Source organism: Panthera uncia, chromosome F1 (assembly GCF_023721935.1).
Source record: "Panthera uncia isolate 11264 chromosome F1, Puncia_PCG_1.0, whole genome shotgun sequence".
Lineage (NCBI taxonomy): Eukaryota > Metazoa > Chordata > Mammalia > Carnivora > Felidae > Panthera > Panthera uncia.
Window position 1 is genome coordinate 1030543 of NC_064813.1, and position 13868 is coordinate 1044410.

The 13868-nt window shown below is 47.0% G+C and overlaps 1 protein-coding gene across 3 annotated transcripts in view; it reads right to left on the reverse strand.

Annotated features, from left to right (window-relative positions):
* WDR26 (WD repeat domain 26) overlaps positions 1 to 13868 on the reverse strand; it is a 39320-nt gene continuing 25452 nt past the window's right edge. For all 3 annotated transcript variants that reach the window (XM_049633795.1, XM_049633792.1, XM_049633794.1), the window contains 6 exons: positions 12636 to 12755; positions 10514 to 10659; positions 10138 to 10216; positions 9695 to 9824; positions 6544 to 6729; positions 1 to 4273 (listed from right to left, as the gene is read on the reverse strand). In XM_049633795.1, the coding sequence (XP_049489752.1) occupies positions 4248 to 4273; positions 6544 to 6729; positions 9695 to 9824; positions 10138 to 10216; positions 10514 to 10659; positions 12636 to 12755 (687 nt within the window). In that variant the 3' untranslated portion in view covers positions 1 to 4247. The remainder of the gene's footprint in view (positions 4274 to 6543; positions 6730 to 9694; positions 9825 to 10137; positions 10217 to 10513; positions 10660 to 12635; positions 12756 to 13868) is intronic.

Genomic DNA, 13868 nt, shown 5'->3' on the forward strand with positions numbered 1-13868 from the left:
TTTAATGAAATAATAAAGCCAAGAAATTTAAACTACTAAATATAATCTGAGAGGCAGTTAAAAAACAAAACAAAACCGGAAACAAAAAAACCAGAACTCCCCCAAATTTGAGAACACAATCCTTTGAAACACTGAATCAGTCCATAGCAATAGTTATTACATACCGAAAGCTCTAAGCGTTAACTAGTTCCACCACAATGCCATGTAAATCTTGACAATTTAGGTATCTTGAGATCAACACTGAAGTTCTTTCCCTGATCTCTACAGCTTGGTTTGTTACAGTACATACATGCTTTTGTGGATCTCTTCCCCTCGCCACACACACACGTTTTTCAAGGAGCCAATGACATTTTTTCCACCCGTGCCTAAAAACGTTACGATTCCGTTTTAGCACATTGACCCCGATAACGCAAATGTTTGAGTCACGCGTGGGGACGCATCTGAGTCTTACAAAAATATACCAGTATTAACCAGACCTTGAGTTCAGAGAGGGCGCTTCACATGTGCACGAGACTTCCTAAAATTGACACGAAGAGCCCAGGAAGCTGTTTCTAGGGCTTTTTATGAGTTCGGTACGCTCTCTCGCACGCAGACACACGACACGCACACGTTTTTATACTAGTAGTTTCATTCAATCCAGCCTACCTGGACTAAGTAGACGGGGACGGGCTTTTACAGATTTGTTTCTGCAACTAGAGGGCAGCTACTGTGACAACAGCTCAACAGCACTGAGGATTTCAATGAAGTTCACCCTGTTTTTAGAAAGTGTCTAAGTATAAATAAACTCAAATTCACCTCTTCTCTTAAAGTGAGCAGTTTCGATGGAATCAGGGATGGTTTTGAAAACCCAAGTACTCTTTTGGAGAGGAACGCCGAAAGAGAGTTGCTGAAGTCTAAATGGGAAATTAAACATTAAAGCGAGGTACGTGTACGTTTTAGAGATGGGACCAAAAGGATATTAAGAAAAATGTCTTCTTTCCTCCCCCTTCAAAAGCTGCCATTCTTCTGCTGTGAAAGAACCTGACAGATACTTCCCTTTCAAGAGATGTACGATATATTTACCACCGTGAGCAGAGTGCTAGGTCAGTTCTTGTGTGCAGGAAACAACATCCTAAAAAAGAAAATTCCAAGGTGGGGAGGGGTGGGGAAGAAGGGTTTTCTATTAATGTCACGGAACGCCACTCTAGAGGGAGAACACGCCTAAGAACGAAAAAATCGTATTTCTGCGAGCGGGATTTCAGACTAAAATACTGACAAGGAGTTAGGAATTTTTTTTTTCCCCTTACAACTAGGCAGGTGACTTGAATCACTTAGTTTGTATTTAAAGTTAGGTAATCCCTTTTGCTCTCCCACCCACGAACACCGGCCAATCCGTGGGGACGCTCGCCAGCACAATCTCCTGTTTAAGCGACTTACCTGGTTTAAACACAACATGTCTGCCTGACCTAGAGGAGCAGCGGGAACGTGGAGGGTAGGGACGCGAGCTGTCACCCCTCCCCCCCCCCCCCCCCCAACTTCTCCGTCGCCACCCCCACCCGCCTCACATCCAACACTGTACTGTCGATAACCGATTGTTTGGAGGCAAAAGGCATTCCATTTTAGACTTGCCCTAGCCCTTAATCAACCAACAACAAGAACAAAAACATTTTTAAGCACATGGAAATGAGCCTACTAACCTGATTTTTGGAGCCCAAATTCTCCACTCTAGTTTTGATCTACGTGCAAAAAGTATTGGTACTTTTCAGTTTCTACGTTAGTACGTTGTACCGGCTTGGCCGTCCCCTTGCTCTCGAGCCTACGCAGAGACTAGAGCCCTGGCGGAGCTGGTCACTTCATAGCTACGGGCCACCCCCGGCCTGCCCTACGGGACCCCGCGCGGCAGGTGCAGGAGCGGGCACGGCGAGGCACCCGCGTGTGCGGGACGCCGCGGGGTCACGGCCCCGGGAACGCCCCGGAGGCCTCGGCATCATCGTTACTCCGCCTTAGTGGAGTTCTGTTCCCTGGCCGGCGTGTCTCCCTTTCATTCCGCTTTTTTAGAGGTCCTCAACTACCCACGGAGCACTGGGCTCCTGCGTGGGGGCGGCCGGGTGAAGCGGGAGGAGCGGAGGCCGAAGCCCACGGACGGGCGCGGACCTCAGGGAGCGCGCTGGACCTAATCTGTCAGCAGCCGTGGCGTTTCTGGGCCCACAGTTCGTCAGAGATGCTACTGTGGAGACGGGGTGCATTGCCTAACGGCTTCGGGGCGGAAAACGTGCCTGGACTTAACTGTACTGCGGGAAAGAGAAGTTGCCACTGAATTATATACGGTTACCAACGAAGACTTTTATTCAAGCTTAAAGTAAGAAGTAATTTTAGTTAAGAAAAATGAAGTACCAGATAAACTGTAACAGATCGTTATCGTAACTTAGAAGTATCAAAACAGGAATTCTTGATTCTCTAAGTGGGGGTCTCTGCAAAATGGAGCTTAAAGAAATCTTTTACATACCAATTTGATAAAAGCATCTGCTGACACGGTCTGTCGCTTCCTCTTACTATGAGCTTTTGGGAGAATCCGTGCTATTTTAAGGCCAATTGTGTTCTTCTTTCGTCTCCCCTCCCTGACGTCCCCGCCCCCACAGGAGAGTCCCTGACACCCAAGCCCTTCTCGCTCTGCTCTGAGGGTCCCGGGCCCCAGAGGGGACTTGGCACGGGCCCTTTTCCTCGCCAGAACCTCATCTCGGGGGCACCTCCACTCCTCTCCCCACCGTAACAGCCGCGGTCCCCTCGGACCCTCTGCCGGAACGGGGAGGTGGTTCCAAAGGAGACGAAGTACGCCGCGTCCAGCTGTTACGGGGTTTAAAAGCACAATGCGAACGGGAGGCTTTTGGCTTCTTTCAGATGTGAACTTGTCAGGATTAAAAGTGCTTTCCCACGGAGGAAACCTTTCCTTGAACTACCAGGGGAGGGGGAGGCAAAGACTACCCACAGCACCAGTTTGGAATGAGGTTCAGTATGGCAAGATCTGAAAAACTGAGAAGGAGCGTTCTGTACGTGTACGTCCCTCGACAGGTCAAAACGTTACGGGCAGTTCAGACACAGGACTATGAGGTGTGAAACCCAGTTTCGGTCTGTGGCCTGTGGAGTCTTCTAACACGCTGGGTCATGCTATGAACTTCCCCGGTGGTCACACCTGCTTTCCACTCGTGCCGGACCCCACCAGAGCAGACCTCCAAGCCGGGAACAGCTCGGAACGTGCTTTGCGGAAAGCCTACGCTGACTCACTACCGAGCTCTCCTGTTGGTACAGGCTTAAAATTCTCTTTTGGAATCTTGAATTTCTTCGACATCAGGTACTGATGTTCCTTCGGGGAAAAAAAAAACAAAAGGGGGGAAACCTCCAAGGGGTTACTCTGGATTTCCTGTGTAATGTCCTTCCAAGCTCTGTTTCTGACCAAGTCTCATGTGGGATTCCGGAAGAGCGTCAGTTTTACTGCATATCTTAAGTCATAGAGGAAACTTTTTTTTTAAGCTGGTTTAGATTCCAAATGTATACAAATGAAGTCACTTTAATCCTATAAATACTTCTTAATTTATTTTTAAAAAATTGTGCTGTTAACCCTTTTACGGGGCAACAAGCTATGTGAAAAGTACAAAACTTTTTGTCAAATGTAATATTGAGAGTGCTTTTGACATAGTTCACTGGTCTGTCATCTGGATCAGTATCTACTGCGCAACGGGCAAAGGCTAGAATCCGTGAACCAAGCTGCAAAGATCTCAAGCTAAATAAGGCGGAAAGATTTGGAGAAACAAAAGAAGGAAATTCTTTCCTATCCGATGTGTACTCTTCAGACTAATGCACTCCTTCTATCAAGCCTTCTAAACTGTTAAATAAAGTTTTCCAAACAAGCATTTAAACTTCATTACACAGAAGAGCAACAAGAATGGTGTCCCACCAGACAAAAGGCAGGAGGGAAAACAATATATATACGGAGTTCGGTGGGTAAGCCTGAACGTAGCACAGTCCTTCGCAACCGATGGGGGCGATTCAACATGGCGTCCAACAACGTTCTAACGACGTGCTTCGTCTCAACTGGTTACTATGAAGCAAGGTGTAAATGTTTGGCCCCAGTCGGGCTTCAGAAATGGTTCTTTTTTTCATGACGAGCATGTCTGTCCAGCTATCAATCATGTTTGTTTGCACCAAATCCCAAGCCATTAAAATACGACTAATTTTAAGTTAAACAGAAGCCGTCTGCTCCACACTCGCCATCAACTATCCATGCTACTGCATTCCTCTGAATGAAGACAAGACGAAATGTGTTTGGGGGGCGGGGGGGGGGGGGGGGGGGAAAAAAAAGTTACCAGTTAGTAAGTTTTAATATCGGCATCACGACAGGACAACCCGTACTCCCACTGAAAAATAATCACGCCAAGACACACACTTGACATTTCCACCATAATCATTAAAACCAAGTGTTTGTATCATGTCTTAACTTCGGACAGTCTACATTCATTACTCCGTTCCCCAAGTGAACGATCACACTAGACTCTCACGGCGCTGCGACCGTGGCCTTGCTTTGCCCGTCTCAAGGTCCGCAGTCATCGGCCTCCCCTCTCTGGCTGTGGGTCAGCCACACACAACGCACGCAACACACCCACTTAGAGCGCACGACTCAACAGTTACTACCGGGACGTCCACAGGACTGTACAACCATCACCTCCACCAACCGCGGAATGTTTTCGTCGCCTGTTGGCACTCATCCGCAAACACCGGCCCCCAGCCCGTCTACTTTCAGTGTCTGGGGGTATGCCTGCTCAGGACGTTTCATACAAACGGAATCACACTCAGCGGTCTTTCGTGCCATCCAGGCTGCAGCAGCGTCACCGCCTGTGAACTCTACCGTTATCATAAAAGGATCTTACTTAGGGTGTCATGGTTTTTGGAGGCTGTTTTCTTCAGCCTCACCTATACTTTTCAAAATTTCTATTCCAAACAGGTGTTCATTTAAAAAAAAAAAAAAAAAAAGTTTCTTCGGGTGGGGGATAAAGAACCAGAAGAGTGCTACATAGAAGGCCTAACAGCCACATACCCAGTTACACAGAAGCATTTTTCCTGTTTTAGGGCTAGCTGTCTCTGGCTCTATCGATGTTCCCAAAACCCAAGGCAGAGTCGTTGACCCGGACCAGAGCTCAGAGCCACACCACATCTGGTGCATCCGCATCAACTAAGCACCCCCCCCCCCCCCCCCCCACCCCCCGCCGGCAGCACAGTGGCTCTTCACTGTCATAGAAAGAGAAGCTCAAGGGTGTGTCTAAAATAAATCCACTTAGAAGGTCAATCTGTTACTACAGACCGAAGATTCTTCTTCGCCTTCAAATCTTACTTGAAGAGACAAATTCCAAATGACTGATAAGGTTAGAAACGCACGTACGACCAGTGACGGACGTATGCAACGTCTCTATCAGAGCCCCGGCCCAGAAACTGAAACACGACAACGAATGGAGCGGAGGCTGAGTCCTCATGGCTTTCCCTGAGGAAGCGGGTCTGCCGTGCGGTGACGCACAGGCCAACGGCCCTTCGGGCCCTGAACCACTGAGCAGTGGTTCACAAACTTCACCCCTGTCGTCCTTCAGGCTCCCGCTCTCATCTGACAGCAGCTGGTTGCCTTTCTGGCTCATTTATGTGGGACAAAATGAACGCAAATCTCCTCTCGGTTTTCTAGGTCAGGGACTTCCTTCTAAGCAAACAAAACACTTCACCTGCTCTGTGTGAAAGCGGAGTTAAGTCCTTTCCATAAACCTTCTCATCACGTCTTCCCTCCAGCCACAATGTCTTGCTCAACGGAGCCTTGTCCTTCACTGTTCACTTCCTCGCTCTGGGCCTGCTTCGTTACCAAGCGTTCCAAGGTCGTGAGAAAACCCTCTTGGATTCGGGACTCGAAGGCCGGCAGCGCTCGAGTGAGGCCTGGCCCAACTCCGTCTGGAACCCTCCAGAACTGAGGGTAAACATGTCTCTCGGAGGGCCAGGAGGATTTGTGCAAGACCGCACACGAACGACCAGGCCGGCATGCTGCCTGGCCCCAAGGTACGGGGGAAGTTCAGTTTCCTTCCCTCTCCTCTGCACAGGGGCTGGGGTGCCACGTGGTGCCATACGGGTTTATTTTTAAGAGTAAAATCCATAATCAAGATCGTTCTAAAGTGGTTCACATTTTGGATAATGGCTAGTTCTTGTGGGTATAAAAATATAAAATGCTTCCTGCATCATGACGCAAGATGATTTTCCATATGCTGTTGAACTGACCACAGCCAGAGGATATGAAGGAGGTGGCACATTCCAGTTTATTCTCCCCACTGTCACCGCGCACACACATGCACACACGTGCACACCCCCCCCCCCCCCCCCCCGCCTCTCACATTGCTTACACTCCTGTGAAGGGAGAGCGTATACAGCCTCTAAATGAGGGAGAACATAAATTCTGTCCCACACTTAAAAGTCCTGCAACTTTACAACGAGTGGGGCCCTGTTCCACCAGGAGGGAGCCTGGCTGCCGTGCAGTGGGGTTACCTTCAATATTCTGGTGGTCTATAAAAGGTGCTGGTCCCCATATTCTAACAGTGCCGTCGTCGGAGGCGCTGGCCATCAGGGATGGGATCTGTGGGTTCCAGCTCACGCAGTTGACTGTGCGCGTGTGCCCTGTCAGCTCCGCGATGGGCAGTTCACTACGTTTGTGCCAGATGTAAACCTTGTGATCTGAACAAACGGCAATTCAAAGAAAAGTTAGGGAGTTGTCCTACTGACCTTCAATTTATTATTCGTTACACACAGAACATGTGATGTGATTATCAAGATGTGCCACGAGCAGCTCAATAAATTACCTTCCGAAAAAAGCCATTTTAATAAAATACACGTTTTCCCTGTTAAAGGTGATTGATTAGCCCTCAAGTCATCACAGAATCTGCAACGTTCTGTAAGACCTGAGCAACAGTCTAGATCTTCCGACGTGAACAAACCTAGGACAGGGACAATAAATGCTAGGGAAACCGGACGTGACAGAAAAACTGTGTGTCCAAATTCAGCAACAGCAATGACGCAGGTGACAGCGGACCCCTCGCAGGGTGTTTAGCGCACACTAGGTCCCGGACACCGTGTCCTGGGCCTACACGGTGCTGCCCACGCCCTTTCCGGGCTCGGGGACAGCGGAGGCTCTGGAGCCGCGGCTACTCAATGCCTGGCCACCCCCCACCACCGACCAGCCCCGTTGCTGTGGACACATAACCCGCTCCTGGTGACACTGCAGCCGTAAAGGAGGGACTGGACTTACCTCATCATGCACGAGGGTAAAATTAGTTTGTGTATGGAACAGAGTTTTGAAAAGAGCCTGGCACAGAGGAGACACCACGTGTTACCATGAAGTGATGGTCCTTAAACAGAGGGCAGAATCCTGGCTGAGTTAGAAAAGCATTCAACCTCAAGACGGGCCACTAGTGGCCAGCGTGGGAGCTCCTGGTGGGGGGGCGGTCAGTCCTTTATGGAAAAGGACGACGTCCTGGCTTCAGAACGTCTAACGTGACGACGTGAGGCTGGGGCTGCCTCTGAGCATCCTGCGTGCGTGTGTGAAGCGAAAGCGGAGACCCCCGCAGGAGAACTAGCGGAGCTCGCCTAGAAGGCGTATGCTGCTCGATCGTTTCTCCTTGCGTAAGAAGAAAAAACACGGACAAAGACCGGCAGATTAGCCACGCTTCCCCCCGAACTGGAGGAGCTCCCAAGAAGGACACCACAGGTCCGAGGAGCGTGAAGGTGCCTGCCTACTGTGGGGAGCACTCTGTGAGCACACACCCACGGAGTGTGCGGCTGAGGCAGGGCTCAGGGTCAGAGCCACCGGCTTGCTGACCGAGCCCTGCCGGCTGCCACCGTCCAGGGCACCCACAGCTCATGCAAGGGCAAAAAAATAAAGCAAGTTTTTTTTATATCACCAGCACAATGAACACGCTTGAGTGACAGCAGAACTCTTCTGGGAAAAGGTTTCCTCATTGCTCTATTTTATACTGCTGTTCACGTGTTTGGGGATTTGGAAGGTTCTTGAAATATTTTCCTTGCAAACGAACGACAGGTGGATTAATGTGACCGTCTCGGGACAGGAGACATTCACTACATCCGCTTGGTGCTCAGGACGTTTTCAGAACCGCTCTGCCACCCGGACTTGAGAACGCGCGTCTCGCTATTTCAGGTGTGTGTCACTTGTAGCCCCGAATAGAACATACTGTGCTGTGCTCACAGTGTTCATCGTTAGTTCAAAGTCTGTTCGGGGCCTAGAATGAAGGACCGTGTCACTGGCGACAGAGGCGGCCAGACGGCTCTCCGGGCATTTCTAGGGCACGTGTGCCATTCGGAAGGGCTGTGAGGCTGAAGAGGGGGGAGCAGGGCTGCGAGAGACCCGGGGGGAAGTGGACAGGCAGGCAGAAGGCTTCCCAAGTGTGGACCGTGTCAAAGTAGGAGCCAAGGCGGAATCCGGGCGAAAATAAATGATTAAACTACCAGGAAAAAAAAAGGATTTCTAACTGCAAAGACATAAACTTTTCAAAAGTGTCACCTACAAACCACTCTTCTCAATCTGATCGGATTTTTTTTTTTTTTTTTAGTGGAAGAAACAACAGATAAATTCGTACGCTTCATATGAATCCCTAAAGGTCTTTGTCCTGATTCTTTTTTTTTTTTAAAGTTTACTTTTGAGAGAGTGAGTGAAAGTGGGGGAAGGGTAGAGAGAGAGGGAGAGAGAATCCCAAGCAGGCTCCATGCTGTCAGTGCAGAGCCCAATGCGCGGCTCGAACTCATGAACCGTGAGAACATGACCTGAGCGGAAATCAAGAGTCCGACACTTGACCGACAGAGCCACCTGGGGCGGCCCTGTTCTGGTTCGTAAGTACATCTCATACTCAGAGGAAAAACTCCTGTGTTACTCTGTGATCCTCTGTGTACTGACAAGACAGGGGTAGCAAACATGGAACATTAGCAACATAATCCAGTACCTTGGTCTAGGTTGTAAAACTAGATTCAGTATTTTTAAAAGTGACTTAAATAACTTGCTGCCCTAGTACTTAAAACAGTAGAGTGGGTACTCAATGTGGCCAATGAAAATTTTCAGTAATTTCCCACGACTTGTATTTCTATTACCTTAAAAGGTACACCAACTTTCAGTACTTACTCACCTATCTATGTTGCATATTTTAAACAATTTCTCTCTTAAACCGGACTACTTTGGGAACAAGCCTGCCTGAAACACTGATGTTAGCCAACTGGAGAGCACATTTACTCTGAAAGGCAGTAGAGACTCTTCTAGAACTTCAGCTTTTCTGAGACTGTAAGAATTATCAAACTCTATTGTTCTCTTTGGCCATTACAAAACCACTAAAGATTTAGCGATCATCAATTTTGTCTAAGTTCAGCTAAATCATCATAATCAACCAGACTTTTTAGATCCTACTAACCTCTGAATGCCACCAGCCTCATGAAAAGAGCAGGCCGGCATTTGAAAGAGTTTGGGTTTAAGTAAACCTTGATGTGACGCACGCACCAAGCGTGACCAGCGCTCTCTTACGATTTTTACCCGTGTTAACACCCTGAATCTGCCCGGCAACACGGCCACCTTCACACACGGAGACGGTCACCAAGCTCCCACCCCATCCGTACACACGCTCCAACAGTGCACACAACTTACCTTCGCTGCCACTAGCGATGAAGTCTTCGTTATGGCCTCCAAAACATGAATGAATTGTATAAAACCCTTGCGTGACACCTTGATACTTTCTTACTAAAACTCTGTCTTGCAAGTCCCATAAATGAACTCCCTGTAGGCAAAAGAAAATGGACATATTTATTCTCCCTCAATTCAAAAGAATTTTAAAAAGTCATCTGTGAATTTCCCTTTGCTCGATGGAACAGTTTTAGTTTCTCGTTACGCAAAATGCCAACATTCTGATAAATTTATGGTTGACTCTACACCTTTAAAGGTCAAACATATGAGGTAAAATTTAAGAATCTGTAAAAACAGCAGTCTTGAAGAAAAAGTATTTGTAGAAATATTCGTTTACACACACACACCCCAAAAATCGCAATTAAAATCTGAACTACACTAACTCTTTGAGAGAAGGATAAGCTTACCTGAGTTGCTACATTTAACAAAGCTAACCGGCCATTCTTGGAAATAGTAAAAGACATAATGGGGTGATCTTCTTGTACTCTGTAACCAGAAAATAATCTGTCAGAAGCAACATACTGAAAATCAAGACATTCAAATTATCAAAATGTAACCTGTTCTACTAGCTTAAAGACCACAGTTCTGTCTGTAGTCCCCGCTACGCACTATTTTAATCAAGGAAGAAAATCTGAGTTTCTGGTTACTCGGCACCACCAGACCCGCCAATCCAAACAGTCAAACCAAATCCACAACATAAAAACTCTTCTTCTACAATAGCAAGTTCCACCACACGTTTTAACATAAATCAATGAATATTTAACAGATACAAAAAATAGTTACATGTTCCTATCTGTAAGGTCCTCGAAGTTGTACCCCCGGATTCGCTGGTGTGTATCTGATGCCAGAACCGTCTTGCCGTCGCTCAAGCACCAGAGGCATTGCACTCTGACCCCTTCCCAGGAGTCAAGGAGGTTACCATCTAAATCCTGAGGAGAAAAGCACCATTTAGCCCCAAAGCTGACCAGCACGTGGAAAGCAAACAGAAAGAATCTCTTGGCAATGTCTTTCTGCAGCAACGTTTGTTTTTTCCTGATCTCAACTTAATTGTTCCACGACTGGTTTTAGTCACAAAAATTTGAATACAGGGCAAATTTCATTACAACAATGAAACTGTTGGGAGGGGGAGAGAACCTCTGTAAAATCCATCTTTCCTTCAATAACCAGCCAGGCACAGGCAAATACAATAAATAGAAAGAAAGAATCCCTAAATTCCAAGTAAGGGCCTCGCTACTATTGGAAAAGAATTCAAATGCTCCTTTAAAATGCATTATACTGAAGTTTATCCTAATCACTCAGATGCTGTGACCTGGAAAAGGTTGCTGACACGGTAATTGCGGCTTTACGGAAGCCAGAACGTGCTACAACACTTTAAAAACTTGTAACGTGCTCCAATGGGTAATGTGTTCTACAGATCAGAGCTCCCAGGATTATCATCTTGTTGAATGTTCCAAGGTCGGAGAGGCACCCTGTTCCCGTTCCCCAGGGGGCCGGGCTGCCAAGTCCTTGTCCCGAAGGGGTCAATACCGTAGGGGACGGCGGGGTCGGCAGAGACGTCGTGGTCATCTTGCAGCCAGGGACTTAAGAACAAACGGCTTAAATGCTGCCACGTACAGCGTGGTGACTAACCTGCAGATTGAGAGTTGCTAAGAGGGTATATCTTAACAGTCCTCACGACAACTTTGGATGCTAGTGGACAATTACCGTGGTCGTAATTTTCAACGCACACGAACATCAAGTCATTACGCTGTACCCCTGAAACTAATATAATGTTACGTGTCAGTTATCCCTCCGTTAAAACAAAGCAAAACGGAGGGAGTAAGAAATAAAAGTAGGACAGTGCATTAACCCACGAATAGAAACTCCACTTAAAAAATGGGAAGATCACACGTAGATCAATACACTGTGCTGAGACGACTGGGAACAAAAAAAGCACTGGGGGCTTGTAAGCAAGCACGTGTCCCACGGCCAGCGTAACGGAAGGCCCCCCAGTCTGTAACGACCACGTAAGTCTTCACGATACGCATCTCTGGCGACATTTAGCGATTTACGGGATTTAGGATCTTGTTTAATTCTGGTCTTAAAAACATGTCTCGAAGTGCCCCTGGCACTGAGCCTCGAGAAGACAGGGCCTGATGACATCACACCCCTGGCAGAGCTGGCCTCGTGACAGGACTCGTCACAGGATTGTCACCTAGTACTTCTCGTCAGACAGCCAATCCAAGATCAGCAGGGCAGATGCTAATCAAAAGACATTTCAAATAACGACTGGAAGGCTCTCTGGTAGCTCTCCTCACCACTTTTAGTCCTCAAATACTTAAGACCACCTGCTCATGAAACTCAGCATATTTTTGATACAAAAAACCTAAAACCTCAAAAGAATAGTAAAATATTTTTCAATCCTATACATTAGAAACTTGTTTATGAGAACAAAATGCTCAGTAGAATAATTTTTTACGTCTTACTAAACTCAAAGTCCATAGTTTGTATAAAAAGGAGAACAGACAGTTCTGCACACTCTGCTCATTCAGAACGAGCGCAAGGCAGGTCTTCGTGGAACATATCTTATACGAGATACCAAGGCAAGCGACTATTTTAAACTTTTTTTTTTAACGTTTATTCATTTTTGAGAGAGAGAGAGAGAGAGAGAGAGACAGACAGACAGACAGACAGAGCATGAGTGTAGGAGGGGCAGAGAGAGAGGGAGACACAGAATCGGAAGCAGGTTCCAGGCTCCGAGCTGTCAGCACAGAGCCTGACGTGGGGCTCGAACCCGTGAACTGTGAGATCACGACCTGAGCCGAAGTCGGACGCTTACCCAACTGGGCCCCCCAGGCGCCCCGGCAAACGAACTATTTAAACACAACGAAGAGCAGAGGCGTGGAGAGGCGCACGACATACTCACACACTGATAGAACTGGCCGCGCTGGCCTCCGGTCACAAAGCGTTTCCCGTCTGGATTCCAAGCCACACTTGTTAAACTGTCCTCGTGAGACTGGCTCATTTTTGTCCTTAGCTCTCCCGTCTACAGAGGAATAAAACTGTGGATAAGACCTTCAGATATTCTTCTAAAGGGAATGTATAAAGAAAAGCCAACAGTGACTGGGCTATCTGGTTAGTTTAGCCCTCCTAACTGGAAAAATGAACTATTTTCACCAGCCTCATAAAAAGCAAACGAACAAACAAAAACACCGCAGCCTCAAAGAGAAATTAATTAAGAATATGGTGAAAAGCTCAGCGCTGCAGGCCTGTTCCTTCTGAGTTCCCACTTCTCCTCACTCCATAGTCCTTTACAGATTTATTCTAAAATTGCAGTTAATGCCATTAGCAGTTCCTCACGAACACGATTAATAGATTGAAAAACTGTGCCCTTGAACTAGGGCAGGGGTGTTCTAAATTATGTCAAATTTTATACTCAAGATGCTCAAAATGTAGTAGGGAAGATGGGAAGAGAGAAAGGAAAATTATTTCTCTGATATCTAATTTGTTTAAGTTTATTTATTTAGAGAGAGAGCATGTGTGCGTGAATCCCAAGCAGGCTCTACGCTGTCAGCGCAGAGCCCGACACGGGGCTCAAACCCACAAACCGTGAGATCATGACCTGAGCCAAAATCAAGAGTCAAACGCTTAACTGACTGAGCCACGCAGGCACTCCCGATATCTCATTTTATCTCAACTAAAAGTCCCAGAAAAGAAGAACTTTTGTACTGTTTGGCGTAGCCAAACTTTAAAGTATTCCCAACTACGAAAGACTGTTTAGTGGTTACAAAACTGAAACATCCTCCTCTTATTTTTTCTAGGTTATTCAACTTAGAAGGTAGACACATACCATTTAATCTAGTCTCGATTCCATTTTGTTCATGGATTAGAAAGGCTCTGAGAGAGATTAGCTGCCCTTGATGTAATAAAAAGTACATGGGCATAATTTTCCTGTGAGAAATGGGTAATCAAAAGTAAAAAGAAAACAGTGAAAACAAAGTGTAGGATCAGGAAACGGGGCCAAGTAATAAAAGCAAAGAGGACACTAAACTAGAAAACCAGAAGTCTCCCTGATTTTCCCTGGTCCAGCAACGTTAAAACCTTCCCCCGTATCGTTAATTGCTCTCACCTACTTATCTTTTTGGGTTGCTAGAGAGAA